At 37.0% G+C, this 16,399-nt stretch overlaps 1 protein-coding gene across 1 annotated transcript in view; it reads right to left on the minus strand.

The window, feature by feature from the left end:
• The window catches only part of Pola1 (DNA polymerase alpha 1, catalytic subunit), a 357,662-nt gene that overhangs the window by 77,723 nt on the left and 263,540 nt on the right, over positions 1 to 16,399 (minus strand). The window contains exon 36 of the mRNA XM_045140429.1: positions 15,161 to 15,254. Within this exon, the coding sequence (XP_044996364.1) occupies positions 15,161 to 15,254 (94 nt within the window). The remainder of the gene's footprint in view (positions 1 to 15,160; positions 15,255 to 16,399) is intronic.

Consider the following 16,399-nt stretch of genomic DNA (forward strand, 5'->3'; position numbering starts at 1 on the left):
AATGACTGAAAGACTCCTGTGTAAGTTAGTGAATTATGCAAATGAGCAATAAGTGAAGAAAGATGATTCAAAATTGTATTTCATTCATTTATTTTGACAAGTGTAGTTTAGTCTTAATTATTTTGAAATTTTCTTTGTAGCATACTAATAAATTTATACTGTAGCACATTTGTTGAAAGTAATAAAACCTTCGCCAACTGAGGACAGAGTGTGCTCTATTGAACAATTTCCTGAAGAGGGACTCAGGCTCTGACCTTCTCTTTTATCTTGTATGTCATTCAGCTTTGGTAAGGTAATGAATGTATATTAAAGAAATTATTTCAGCAGTAAAGAAAGACTTCATAAACAGGGTCTACATGTATTTCTGAATTCATCATATTAGTTATAAAAGCAAAATTAAGGGCTGGAGAGATGGCTTAGTGGTTAAGCACTTGCCTATGAAGCCTATGGACCCCAGTTCAAGGCTCGATTCCCCAGGACCCACGTTAGCCAGATGCACAAGGGGGCACATGCGTTTGCAGTGGCTGGAGGCCCAGGCACACCCATTCTCTCTCTCTCTCTGTCTCTTTCGCTCTCTGTGTTGCTCTTAAATAAATAAAAACAAAAAAATTTAAAAGGCAAAATTAAGCACCTTTTAAATAAAAAAATTTATATTCTATAGCATAAGGCCAATAGAATATTAATTTATCTTCTAAATAAAACTAATAGTCTTATCACTTGTCTCTTATTTTTGAGACAGTGTTTATAGACCACAATAGCCTAGAAATTGTCATCTTCAGCCTCCCAGGGTGGTAAGATTTTAGGCATACAACATTGCACATGGTCATTCGCCCCTTTTAATGCCCATTTGTGTTTTGTTTTATCCTATTATACTTTTTAGATAAAATGCATCTGTTTTAAGATAAGTGGATATAACACAGTCTGTAACATTTTCATGTCAAAATACTTACATTTTTATATTCTGAGTTAAATTAGTTGAGACAAAAACATTTTGATATACTTTTGACAGATGTATCCCGAACGATGGATCAATTTCTCCCAAAGTACCACCACTGGATACAATGAGAAGTGAAGAGAGATTGCCCTTCTACCATAGAGTCCTGGCTTAAAGCTTCACATAGATCAGCTTCTTTAATAAGCATTTTAGACTAAAGTTTCAATTCAGATAGGCTTTAAAATCATCAAGCATTTGTCAAAGGGAAGTTCTTTGATTTATAAGAGCAAGATAAGCAACAGAGAACTTAAAATGAGAAAGATAAAACAAGTCTCAAAGTAAACGACTACATCTGTGCCTATTAAATCTTACTCACTCTGTAAGGCCCAGCTCAGATTCCATTTCCACCTAGAAACCTTCCCTGAGGCATATGCTCAGATACTGAGGCACTTTAGTACTACTATCCTGTATTAGAATCATTTGCATTCAAGTTGAACTTTCCTACTAGAGTATGAGCAAGGTAGCTGTGACATTGTAGAAAGAGCATGGCTCTTACACCTCCAAGCTTTGCTAAGTTGGGAGGGCCACTCATCTTTTTTGAGGTGGTTTTCTCATCTGAAAAATGCCAGCTAGCTATATGGCAATAGATGTGAATGTTCTCTATAAACAGTAAAGTCTTTGGCTGGAAAAATGGCTTAGCAATTAAGGTGCTTATCTGTAAAGCCAAAGACCCAGGTTTGATTTCCCCAGGACCCACATAAGCCAGATGCACAAAGTGGCACATGTGTCCAGAGTTCGTTTGCAGTGACTAGAGGTTCTGGCGTGCCATTCTCTTTCCTTCTCCTTCAAATATATAAAAATAAAATGTTCAGAAAGTAGTGTTAAGGACCTGGGAGGTAGTTCAGTTTGAGCACTTGCCTGGCATGCACCAGGCCCAGGGCTCCAATTCCAGCACTGGGAAACAAACCAAAACGTCTTATAAAAAGCAGGCATGGGGGCTGGAGAGATGGCTTAGCAGTTAAGTACTTGCTTATGAAGTCTAAGGACCCTGGTTTGAGGCTCGATTCCCCAGGACCCACGTTAGCCAGATGCACAAGCGGGTGCACATGTCTGGAATTCGTCTGCAGTGGCTGGAAGCCCCGGCACACCCATTCTCTCTCTCTCTTTCTCTCTGCTACTTTCTCTGTCTGTTGCTCTCAAATAAATAAATAAAAATAAACCAAAAATAATTTTTTAAAAAAGCAGGCATGGGCTGGAGGGATAGCTTAGCGGTTAAGGCATTTGCCTACCAAGCCAAAGGACCCAGGTTTGATCCCCCAGGACCCACGTTAGCCACATGCACAAGGAGGTGCATGTGTCTGGAGTTCATTTGCAGTGGCTGGAGGCCTGGCATGGCCATTCTCTCTCCCTCTCACCCCTCTTTCTCTGTCAAATAAATATTTTTTTAAAAAAGCTGGCATATAGCAGGTGTGTATATGAATCAGTATGTGACCATAAGTAGCATCACTTCAGTCCTCTGCTCTACCAAATGAGCTATCAGAGGATTCACAATAGCACCACATCTGAAAGCAGAATCCAGATCTTGTTTACACTTGTGTCTTTAACATACTATGTATGAGAAAGACTTAGCAAATGTTCACTGAGTGAATTAGGTAAATTCAGGGTATGAAGACTGGACAGAAAAATAGACATAAACAATAACCTGGTCTTGTGATCTTAGTTTTAAGTTTTATTTTACTATAATTTCTTAAAAAGAGTATATATTAATGAAATTAGCCAGAAAACCTATCTTTTTTGGGACACAGTTGCTTATGACTTAAATTCAAAAATATGGATGGAGCTAAGTCTCCTTGGGCTCATAAACCAAGGAGAGAAAAGTTTCATAGAAACTTTACAAGGGAGAATTAAACCAGTGTTAATTCAATAACAAGCTAATAATCCAGACTAGTTATTGTCCTCTTGACCACAAGGCAAGAGAATGCAGATTAACTGGAATAAGTTCATGAAAAACACAGGAAAAATTACTTTAAGAATGAATCAACTTGATGATGGGTTTCCTGTGCATATGAGAGTTAGCATTATATAGACATGACAGTACAGCTTGAAACATTAAATGAGGACCAACTAATAATGTGGAAATAAACATAAGATCTGGGCCTGGGACTGCAGGGTAACTGGAGACACTACAAGGCCACTTATTAAAAAAATTAAATTAAGATTGATTCACTTAGATGAGTATGAAAATTTTAGAGAATTCAGCTGGGCATGGTGGTGCACGCTTTTAATCCCAGCACTCGGGAGGCAGAGGTAGGAGGATTGCCGTGAGTTCAAGGCCACTCTGAGACTCCTTAGTGAATTCCATGTCAGCCTGGGCTAGAGTGAGACCCGACCTCAAAAAAAAAAAAAAACAAAAACAAAAAAACAGCAAAAAAGAAAATTTTAGAGAATTGTATAGAATAATGAAGACATGCCAATTTATTTTAGGAAGAAAGGAAAGTAAAATTTAAAAAGTCAGTTTAAATATTATACCAGTTTCAAAATGAAATCTGCACTATCATGAGAAAGATGAGAACTAATCAAATGGTTAACTGTTAACCATTAAAGGCTATTGTGGCCCACAAACCACTTAGTAAACACACACACACACACACACACACACACACACACACACACGGAGGGGGGAGGGGAAGGGAGGGGAGGGGAGGGGAGGGGAGGAGGAGAGGAGGAGAGGAGAGGAGAGGAGAGGAGAGGAGAGGAGAGGAGAGGAGAGGAGAGGAGAGGAGAGGAGAGGAGAGGAGAGGAGAGGAGAGGAGAGGAGAGGAGAGGAGAGGAGAGGAGAGGAGAGGAGAGGAGAGGAGAGGAGAGAAGAGAAGAGAAGAGAAGAGAAGAGAAGAGAAGAGAAGAGAAGAGAAGAGAAGAGAAGAGAAGAGAAGAGAAGAGAAGAGAAGAGAGAGAAAATATCAACAACCAAAGCACATATAAAAAATTAAGAGGCTATATGAAAGACAGAGCTATCTCACAGAGGGGGCCACAAATACTCATGAAACCATAAAAAAAGTTAAGGTAAATAAGAAATTATTAAGACATTAAATCCTGGGCTAAAGTAAATGATGAAAGGAATATACAACTGAAAAATAATTGTTAACTAACTCTGAGAGACAAAAAAAAATACTATGGACAGACTTAACCTGTTTAAATCCAAAACACTGCTAAGATTATAAAATAATTCTGAGTAAGAAATGAAACCTAATTTGCTTGAAGCAAATGAGACTAGTATTTTCACATTGTTCATTAAGAAAAATCACACTAATTAGAAATTTTAGGTGGTGTAAAAGTCATAAAATTAGTAATTGATTAAAACACACACACACACACAAGGAGAGCCGGATGTGGTGGCACATGCCTTTAATCCCAGTACCTGGGAGACAGAGGTAGGAGGATCGCCATAAATTTGAGGCCACCCTGAGACTACATACTGAATTCCAGGCCAGCCTGAGCTACAGTGAGACCCTACCTCAACCCCCCCACCAAAAAACAAACAAACAAAAAAACCAGGCAGTGTCTCTAGGAAGTTTTAAGAGAAAAATGAAATGTCATCTGCCTCCGCTATTAGAGGTGAACCTTTTTTAAAATATTTAGTTGAGAGACAGAGAAAGAGAGAGAGAAGAAAGAAGGGAAAGAATAAATCATCACGAAAGGGTCTCAGCCACTGCAAATGAACTCTAGTAGCATACGCCACCTTGTGCATCTGGCTTACATGGGTCCTGGGGAGTTAAACCTATGTCCTTAGGCTTTGCAGGCTAGCGCTTTAACTGCTAATCCATCTTTCCAGCCCATGAACCTCTTACTATTTATGGCTGTACCTTTAAAATGTATTTATTTTTAACAGATTATACTCTTTTATTCCCTTTTGCCAGGGGCCCTCCTCAGTGGGGTTATGGGATTCACTTGGGGTCACAAAGGCCTCACTCAGTCTCAATGGGACACTGTGTGTGAGTGGGGGGAGGGCTGTGTAAGGCTGCAATTTTTGTTTTGGTTTTTCAAGTTAGGGTCTCTCTCTAGCCCAGGCTGACCTGGAATTCACGATGGAGTCTCAGGGTAGCCTCGAACTTGCAGTGATTCTCCTTCCTCTGCCTCCCAGTGCTGGGATTAAAGGTGTGCACCACCACGCCTGGCTAAGGCTGCATTTTTAAAAGAAGTAATCATAATACATTTAAGTGTTTGTTTCAACACATGCATAGTGAAAAACACTAACTTGTGAAAGAAAATTTAGTATGAGTATATCTAATTCCAAAATGCTTTATTTAGGTTAGAACAGGTTACATGTCATAAAAATATCAATATTCATTCCTACACTTAATCTTCCAGACCAAGAAGAGATTAAAATACATTCCTGAAACTTACAGTACATTTCATCAAGATACTTAAAGAATTTATTCTTTTTCCTACCATGAGTATTATAAGCCCTTTCCTCCTAATTAATGTGCAATTAATTCATCCAACCTCCAATTAGTCTTCCACAACACTATCCCATTTAGATAATAAAGCAGTCTCTAGGCTGGGTTTAAAACCTGGGCTAAAATAGACTCCTACAGACCAAAAATGGTTCTGGGATTTCTCTCTGTAGTGTAATTTAGATGTCATATCTAATTTGCTGTCATGACTATTGTTTCACTGTGCAATTTGTATGTCGTTTTGAATGGTAAAGTCATCATAGCTTTATTGAATTAAACCTTCCGTCTTTATTTAGGGTCTGATGTTACATGTTTGTGCATTTATGTTTATGTCTCAAAAGCTGCCTGACATCAAGTGGTAGAAAAAACAATATGCCTTTTTGATATGTTTGCTCAAATTTCAGTAAATATAAACTGGAAAAATACTCACAAACTAAAGTAGCAGAATACTGACTTATTATTTCTTTTAAAGGCAGAGAGTTAAATAAGCTATCTTATTTCCAAATTATAGTAGTCCTGGCTATTTGTAACCTAAATGCCTTGATTATTGATTCTACTTAGCATTTTTTTTCCTCCTAAGAAAGAACTGTCCACTAAACTGACAGTTTCTGTGATCCTACCTCAAATATAAGATAAGTTCTTATCACAACATTGAAATCATAAGGAAACTAAAATGCTCCATGACTTGAACTCAAAAGGACCTATATTACAAGACTCAATTTAGTGTTAATCTGTTTGGAGCTGTCCTTCTTGTACTTCTAAAGCCATGACTAAGAAGAATAACCATGGTAAGCCTTCTACTAGACCATTGGAATAGCCTTTTAAGTAATTTTTAGTGCACAAAATTTCATAAAGTTTTTACTAGATAATTACACTTCCTGATTTTGTAATTAGTGGAAGTACATGCAATTACATAATAATTATGATAGTAATTACGTAATTAAGATGTATAATTATGTAGTAAAAAACATCATGGAAATAAAACCATCTACTGTGTAAGCACAATACATTTTAAAAGTAAATTCACCAGCTCCACTGTTTAAAAATACTTTTCTTCAAAAATAAAGTGATTAGCTTACATTATGATCTAACTGCTTGAAAATTGGTTAATATTTTTCCCTCACTGATGATAGTAGTATATTCTTTAAAGTATATGAAAGAAAATATTACCAGGTTCTTCCCACCCTCGTTCCTCAAAAATATGACATGTTTTGCAAATGAAGACCACCAACCACAGCTGTATCACCTAGATACTACACCATTAGTGTCCCTGTGTGTGCTGTTGTGCCTGTCACTATAAAGGGAAAAGAATTCTGTTCACTGAAAAGACAGTAATAGGAAACAATTTTATAAAACAAGTCACATGTCTGTCATTATAGTATGCCTCTTGGTCCCCATGTACATATAAAATGCAAAGGCTGGGTATATACTTACAGAAGTGGGTCGAAAGAAAAGGTACATAATTAGAATCCACAAGTCTGCTGCCCAAATAAACATATGGCAACTTTATATCTTACCTTATTGATACTAAAGAGGATGATAGAAAATGTACAGTAAAACACTTCTACTTAAGGGCAAAGCAATTAAGGTGACAATTGCATGGGAAATGTAGTTTCTCTTTTGCTACGCTGTGAAGTCATCTTTAGTTAAAAACAAAATAAAACCAAAACAGGTACTGCTCAGACAAACAAATCTGTGTGACAGGGCTCCATATGACTACCAGAAAGTAACAACAGTGTCGTTACCATAATGAGCAACAAACTATGCACAAAAATCAGCTAGCCAGAAAGGTAAATTTCAAACTAAACTTTTCATCACAAAATTAAAAAAAAATTCCATTTAAAACTCTACTTAAAGACTTCCTAATACTTACAAATATGCTAATCAACATTATGATCAGGTCCAGAGTATGACTGGGTGAAACTTCACTCTGGATTCATAATGGTTCTTGCCTAAAGTGAATGCCGACTTTCATTCCAATTTTGTCTTGTATGAGCCACGAATCTTGAGAGTTGGAAAAGTGTTTTAAAAGTACTAATTCAATTCTCCCTTGTTCTTTCTAGTTAAGAAGAAAGTGGAAAAGCTCATGCTATTATCCCTCTCTTATACTTCATCAGACCTTTGTATTTTCTCAGCTTAATTACAGAATATATTTCAAAAAAACAGGCTGAAAATAATACTTAATTGGAAAAAAAAAAACTCAAGGAGTTTCTACTGAGATTGGGAACAAGACAGGGTGCCCACTCTCACCACTGCTCTTCAACATAGTACTAGAAGTACTACCCCAAGCAATGAGACAGGAGAAAGAAATAAAAGGGATTCAAATTGGAAAGGAAGAAGTCAAGTTAGCCCTATTTGCAGATGACATGATCCTATATATAAGTGGCCTGAAAGTCTCCATCACAAAACTTCTAAAGGTGATAAATTCCTTCAGCAAAGCGGCAAAATACAAATTCAATGCACAAAATCAGAAGCTTTTCTATATGCAAAGGACAAATATATACAGAATGAAATCAGTGAGACTGTCCCATTTTCAATAGCAACAAAAAATTAAATACCCTAGAATAACTCTAACCAAGGATAGGAAAAACCTATATAATGAAAACAAAAACAAACAAACAAATAAAAAAACTCAAGAAAAAAACAGAGGAGGACTTGAGAAAATGGAAAGATCTCCCATGCTCCTGGATAGGTAGAATTAATATTGTGAAAATGGCAATTATACCAAAAGCAATACACAGATTTAACATAATACCAATAAAAACACCAGCATCGCCGGGCGTGGTGGCGCACACCTTTAATCCCAGCACTCGGGAGGCAGAGGTAGGAGGATCACCATGAGTTCAAGGCCATCCTGAGATTCCATAGTGAATTCCAGGTCAGCCTGGGCTAGAGTGAGATCCTACTTTGAAAAACCAAAACAAACAAACAAACAAAAATACCAGCATCATTCTTCACAGAGATTGAAAAAAATGATCTCAAAATTCATATGGAATGGCAGAAGGCCTCGGATATATCCTCAGGAAAACACAACAACAACAACAAAAAAAACTTCTGGTAGTTATCACCATACCCAATATACAGCTATATTATAAAGCCACAGTGACAAAAGCAGCATGGTACTGGAATAAAAATAGAAGCATAGACCAGTGGAACAGAATTGAAGACCCAGAGACCTAAGGTCAAGTAACTACAGCTGCTTGATCTTTGACAAAAGTGCCAATAATGTAACCTAGAGAAAAGACAGCATCTTCAACAAATGATGTGTTGGACAAATTGGATGACCATATGTAAAAAAAAAAATGAAATTAGACCCACTCATTTTTCCATACACAAAAATCAAGTCCAACACATCAACTACTGGAAGAAAAAATAGGAGGCACTCTCTACAATATAGGAGTGGGAAAAGACTTCCTGAACAAAACTCAGTAGCCCAGGAAATTAAACAAGCACTCAACCAATGGAAGCTAAAAAGCTTTTGCACAAACATACAATAAGCAGAGCCAATAGATTACCCACTGAATGGGAGAAAATCTTTGTCAGGTATACCACTGTCAGAAGCCTAATATCCAGAATCTACAAAGTACTCAAAAAGCTAAGCAATAATAATAAAAAAAAAAATCAAACAACTCACTCCAAAAGCGGGCAGAGAACTACATAGGGAGTTCTCAAAGGAAGAATTACAAATGGCTAACACACACATTAAAAAAAAGAGGGGAGAACATTTTCCACCAGTACTTTTCAAACATTAATATGCCTAAAAATCACCTAGAGGATCTTGTTAAAATGCAGATGCAGTAGGTCTGGGTGGGGGGTTTGATATTATGCATGTCTTTTAAAATATATTTTTATTGACAAGTTCCATAATTGTAAATAATATCCCATGGTAATTCCCACCCTCCCTCCACTTTCACCTTTGAAACTCCACTCTCCATCATATCCCCTCTCCCTCTCAATCAGTCTCTTTTATTTTGATGTCATAATCTTTTCTTCCTATTATGATGGTCTTGTGTAGGTATCAGGTGCTGTGAGGTCATGGATAACCACGCCATTTTGTGTCTGGAGGAGCACATTGTAAGGAGTTCTACCTTTCCTTTGGGGGTAGTTATGAGCCCTAGGAGTGTAACATCTTCTGCTGTCTGGCTAAGAGTATATACTATGCTCACCGAACTGTCCAGTAAGTACTTCTCTTAATGTTCATACTCGTATATTAATTCTACTCTCACTTTTGATTAGAGAACCTTTTCTTTTCAGATGGCAGTGACCTTGGGATGACTCAGAAGGCAACATGGTGCTGAGAAGAAGTGACAGAGTGCTCAGCACTGAAATATCTCAATCACACCTTCCAAGCCTCAGAGTCCATTGTGGAAGAGATGGTGGAAAGAATGTAAGAGCCAAGGAAAGGATATTCTGCATTTCTAACAAGCTCCCAACTGATGCCTATGCAGCTAATATACTGAACACATTCTGAATAACAGGGTATTGGACTTAGGAAAAATATAAAAGAAAAAGTTGGTTTTAATTCATTTGCATGTTGTTTTCTTTCCCAATTGTGGATCATTAGGATTACTGTAAATTAAGTGAAATTGTTTCTTTGTAAAATTTTACTGCTTCTGATTTTATTATGAAAATAAACAATGCTCCAAGTGTATAACTTAGATATTACATACAAGTATAAAGAAGAAAGTAACAATTATCTATAATCCAGCCAGGAACAATGACTATAAACACATCCTACTAATTTTCTTAACCTGCAAATCACCACAAGTTAGTATCATAGTAAGTTACCTGGTTTTCTACTTTAACATTATAGCGTATTTCTTTAAGCCAATAACAAATAAAACTAAGTAATGGCTAGTAACAGTAAAAACATATTTACAACATTCTTACCCCCAACCTCAGAGGATCTTACTATGTAAACCAAGCTGGACTTGAACTTGCAGCAATCTACCTGCTGGTATTACAGACATATATGTGCCACTCTGCCTGGCTTTAAACTTCTTTATATATTTTCACAATTATTTTCTAGTCATAAATAGGTGGTTATCTATGCTGTGAATTACCATGTCATAACCTTGTACCATGAAAATGCCTTTAAAAGAATCAGAATAGTTTTAAAAAAACTCAGAGCATTACTCATTTGTAAGAAAATAAAATGATGAAAGGACAATCAAGTTTAAGGTTTACCCATCTCAATATCTGTTTTACAAAGAAAATTATTTTTTACAATTATAAAATATATAACTTTAAAAACAAACCAAATCTTGAGTGAACATTATCTTTCTGAATACTTGGCATGTGTTGATTTTTTTTTTTTTTATGTATGAACACATGATATGTTGGTACCATTTCTCTCCTACCTGACCCCACTCCACTGAAGACCCTCCTTAATGGGATTGTTGGTATTCAACCATGGGGTTATGTGTCATTGTGGGAGCAGTAGTAAGTCATTGTGGGGTGGGGGCAATGCCTCTGGATACTTCTTCCCACCTTGTGGCTTTTACAGCCTTTCCACCCCATCTTCAGCAAAATTCACTGAGCCTTGGTAGGTGTGCTTTAAGTCTCCATTAGTGTTGAATTTTCAGCAGCTTCTGGATTTCTCCTTTGGTACATTTTGGGTGTCTTCACTATCTATTTGGTATTAGTTATTAAACACAGAAATGTCTAGTCTCAAAAGTTCATGTTTTTCAGAGAAATAACCCAACCCATGGGCTTGAGAATGGCATAAGAATACATGGACCATGGCAGCTGTTACTTAAGGGAACAGAGAGAAAAACAAACAAACAAAAATAAACCAAACAAGAAAACATAGACCAGATCGGCACACTCTGACAAAGCCTCATTTTTACTACTCTGTAAGGATTCAACAAGGCAAATTCTAAAACTACTTGAATACTTCTCATAGGAACAAACTTCATTTGCTTTGGCTTTAGAAGTTCAGGAAACAAATCAGATGCTAAAAATTGAAAAAAAGACCATTCTTGAGACACTGAGAAATCTCCAAATTACCATACACAATAAAGTTAGTCATTTCTTATATGAAACTCTCCTGGGTTAAAAAAGACGTTATTACTTTCAGATTCTTTCACTTCTTAAAAATATTTTATTATTTATTTGAGATAAAAAAGTCAGGGGTGGGCGAGAGAATGAGTAGGCAAGGGCCTCCAGCTACTGCAAACAAACTCCAGACATATGCACCACCCTGTGCATGTGGCTTACATAGGTACTGGGGAATATAACCTGGGTCCTTAGGCTTCACAGGCAAGGACCTTAACCACTAAGCCATTTATCTCTCCAGCCCTCTTTCACTTTTTTAAGCAGACTCTCAATTCTCCAGTACCCATGTAAAGGCAGATGCACAGAGTGAACATATCTGGAATTTGTTAGTAGTGACTAGAAATCCTGACATGCCCATCCCCCTCCTCTGTCAGCTTGCAAAGAAACAAATAGAATATTAAAGAAAGAGAATATATTTTTTGTTTTCTCTCCTGCAAAGATTTGAACTGATTCAGTTTTTCCTAAACTGTTCACTTATATCTGCTCAGGCCAAGGCACCACGGGATGAGGCAATCAAATAGGACCATTTTTTGCTGCCATCTTAGAAATGGACTTTTACTTCATATATTACCACAATGTTCCATTAAGAACCTCCTTTGGATTCATTATGCCATCTGTGTACATTCTGGAGCAGTTACGATAATAATGCCAAAGTCCCACAGATATAAAAATTTTAAAATTTTATGTAGTTACAATAAATATACAGTAAACACTTCACCAAAGTGAGTAACAACCCTTTACCATTTGAAGCAAAGGGAAACGTACCAAATGGGGTGAGTTCACATTCTGGACTAATGGCCTGTAAACTTTCATTTAAAAGCAAAGTACAAAAAAAGCTTTGACAGAGCTACTTTTCACTGCAAAAAATAAATAAAGCCCTTTCAAATAATTTGTATGTGTTTTTTCCAAGTCAAATTGCTGAGTTTCAAACAGAATTAAAACCACCATCCAGTTACAACCCTTAAAATATGGGCTTTCTAATGGAAATGGTAAAACAATCTTAGTGAAGGAAATGTTGCTAGGTACTGACAGTAAACTAGAGTCTACCGCAAATACTTTACACACCAGTTACAGGGCACTTGTTGACAGATGATGCTTAGATTTCATTCTCAGTGATGTAACTGTGTGTAATGACTGTCATTTTTCACAAGACTTCTGATGTTAACATCTACTGGTGCTTTGGCCTTGGTCCAAATTGAATAAATATGTTGCCCTCTGGTTCCCATGGATTTAAATTTTATTTTTATAGCAGGTCTCCCTTGAATAGCAAATCAGAAGAAAATAATTTTCTCTAACTTATAAAGTGAGAGAGAGAATATTATAAATGCCATATTCCATAAATTCATGGAAAGTCCTTATTACTGTTCCCTTTATATGACAGGAATGTTCTCAGTTCTCAATCCTCCCCCCCCCCCCCCATTGGACAACAACTTGTAGTGATCAATTCTCTTATTTAGAAGCCATCTGACAGATCTGTTTAGGGTGCCCAGGACAGCAGGGGTTTTCAAACTTGGCTGCCATCAAAATTATCAGGGTGAGGGAGCTTTCTAAAATATATAGCTAAGTAAACAGGAAAAGAGGAGAGGGAATAAAAGGGTATAATCAGTTAATAGATGAATAAATAATAAAAAATCACTTCCAAGATGGACATGGTAGCTCATGCCTATAACCCCACTTCTGTCAGACACATTTATTTTGTACTCTTCATGTTTTATTTTCTTTAGAATTTTGGCATGTAAAAGAACCTGTCAATTAACTTATGGCCTTTTTTTGGAGGGGGGATTAACTGGCGCTGTAGTGTGTTTATTAGAAGTAAGCAACAAAACAAGCATCCTAGTCCTTAAATTTGTAAAAAGGGCTACAGTAAACCATGAATGTATAGATCCCAACAATACTTTTTTCTCTTTTGCCAACCAATCAAGAACCTTTCAAGTAGCTACTTTATGCCCTTCTAATTTTTTGAGAACTCATGTGCATTCTTCTGGAGAATTGAATGACTTTCCAGCGCATTCCTTTCCATATGTCCAAGAATCAATGGACATTTTGAAACTGCTGAACATGTGAGACCAATTTAGCCTCTCTGAAAAGAATTCTTAAACTGTATGAAATAGGATTTTATATTCTCAAAGTCTAAAAGCATCTAGTGAACAAGCGAGGTATGGTGACACACACCTTTAATCCCTGCACTCGGGAGGCAGAGGTAGGAGGATTGCCAGGAATTTAAGGCCACCCTAAGACTACACAGTGAATTCCTGGTCAGTCTGAGTTAGAGAGAGACCCCACCTCAAAAAAAAAACAAAAACAAACAAACAAAAAAAAAAAAAACATGATCAGTATAGTGAACAACCTAGGATAGGGGTACATAGAGACAATGGGGACACAGGCACTAATATGCTAATACCTACAAAGAGGTAATAATTCTAAGAAAACGTATGCATTTACCTGAGAACCAGTACTTAATTCCCCCAACACAGTAACTACCATAAAGGAAAAGTCCTTGGAGCAAAAGGAAAATAGCTACTAATGATATCATAAGTAAATATGGGCTAGAGATTAGCCATGGTGGAAGTTATTAAACTTACTAATTAACAGACAGAAGGAATTTCTATATAAACTTTACTAATGCATGGAAAACATGCTGTGAATATAGCCAAAGTGGTTGTTGAACATGTAAAGACAAAATACTAATTTCAAATCAAGTCCTCCATGAGTTATAAAATGTTTTATATCCAAGGAAAGATAAATCAAGGAAGCTGAGGCACTGAAATGTAATTTCTAGAGTACCATATAGGTAGAAAAAGTGAAGTCAATTATGACTGGACTTGAAAACAGTGAGACCAAATTAAGGGATGCATGGGGATTCTTATGTGAGGAAATCCAGCAATATTTGTAGGTTTTTATATGCTGTTGAGGTTGCCTCCAGCCCTAATACCGACCAACAAAACCCTGAATTGATATTCACTGACAAACAACATAAACACTCTGTAGGTAACTAATAAGAAAAATGTGTAAATTTGCCTTTTTTATTTTTTACAGGTAATAGAAAAAATTGTCAATGTGATTTTCAGGTAGGAGAAAAAAAACATGCACTTGTCATGACATTTTCAAATACTTTAAGTTATGTAACAAAGCCTATCCCAGACCCATTAAGTCCCACAGTGACTCCAAGTTTTGTATAAGGAAACACCAGGTGCAGAGGGCTCTAGGCAGCATCTGATCATATGGGCTGAGGCGCCTATACACTCTCTTAGGATGGAGTCAATAAAAGAACTCCACCCCACTCCTCTCTTTCAAAATGAACCTAGGCTTTTAGTGAACAGCAGAGACACACTCCAGGTCTATTTTTTTCATGGTAATATCTGGTTTTTGTAGGCCCAATGATCACGTTGCCTATGCTTACTTTATTACAATTACTAAACTCTATAGAAAATAGCATTTTCAAAATATAGCATTTAAAGAGTCCTTTTTGTACTGTTCCTCCCCCAAAAGCCTTACTTTAATAGAGAACAATGTGAGACAGGCTATGGGGGCCAAATCTGGGGATTCCTATGCCACCGCCCCTCATGCAGGGGATCCCTGTGTTCACATAGGCCCCTACAGCCTACTTCTGAGACAGCAACGTGATGCTGTGTGAACAGCCTGACACAGTAGGTCTGGCTTTTATGATGCAAATTTCCACTTTAAACTCAAAGGTAATTACAGTATTTTAACGTACCTTTCTCATGTTCAGCAAGTTTCTCCAGTGCACAGTCCGCATCAAAAATGTACCGGTAAAAGCACAGCTGGGTGTACAGGGACTTGTCAGAATACTGCAATATAACAGAAAATAAATGAATACTACTATGAGGGGAGCAATGAAGATCACTCTCAGCAGACTGTATTCCCTAATTTCAACTTCCATATCAAGCACTTTCCAAAGAAAGGGGTGAATAAGGAGAGAATCATACTAATGGTTTGTCCCCCTCCTATAGCATATGTACCTTTCATAATTCAGAATAAATCCTGCCACTTTGATCATAGATTACTACTTACAAAGAAGCTACAGAAAGATTACCCCTGCTGTCAAAAAAAGTGATTTTGTCAAATTGTAAATTCCTATATACCTATGACAATTTGCACCATTAATTGGGAAAAGTGGTATTGTGCTTCCTAACTGGGATCTGTCCACACTAGCAGGAAGTTAAACAATTTCCAAAAACTGTTTAACATATCTGCTATTGTATAAGCCTGTTTGTTTGTTTTTTTGACTTGTGGTGATAATCTTGCCTTTGCTATTGATTGGCTCACAGACACACCACTAGGAATAAAGCAGACTTGTGAAACTCTTGACCACTTGCTCTGTGCTCATCTGAAGTGTACAATGCATGACCTCAGACAAGTAGCATGTGAAATGAAATAACCAAAGTTTTCTATCAGATCAAAGTCAAAGCAAATTTCATGGCACTGGAAAGTTCAAACTCAACAAAGCATAGGAAATGTGTCTAAACTACTACTCACTCAGCCAACATGCTGAATGCTGACGTTGCTGGGGTTAGCAGAACTGTGTACTCTCTTAAGGAACCAAATCTTACCATGTGTGGAAAAAGACTAAAATAGCCTATTTTAACAACTAGTACAGGAATTACTTGGTGATCATATTTGAATACATTTCATACATTTCTATTTACCTTAAATCACTGTTTTATAAGAATTCTTTACAGGTTCTTGTGGGGATAGACACCTACTAAACCCTCCAGCTAGAGAACAATGTGCTAGAGCCTCAGTTTTTATTGTGGTGGTGGTGGTGGTGGTGGTGGTGAGTCAGGGCAAAACAACTAAACATTCAAAACTTCTCAAATGAGAAACTCAAACAACAAAACATATTACCAATTCTTCCTTTCTGCCTTGGAATAACCTGTGATATGCCCAATACTAATTGAATGCCTACTGTGCAGGAGGTTCAGCATCAGTGATG

This window comes from Jaculus jaculus, chromosome X (genome assembly GCF_020740685.1).
Source record: "Jaculus jaculus isolate mJacJac1 chromosome X, mJacJac1.mat.Y.cur, whole genome shotgun sequence".
NCBI classification, from domain to species: domain Eukaryota; kingdom Metazoa; phylum Chordata; class Mammalia; order Rodentia; family Dipodidae; genus Jaculus; species Jaculus jaculus.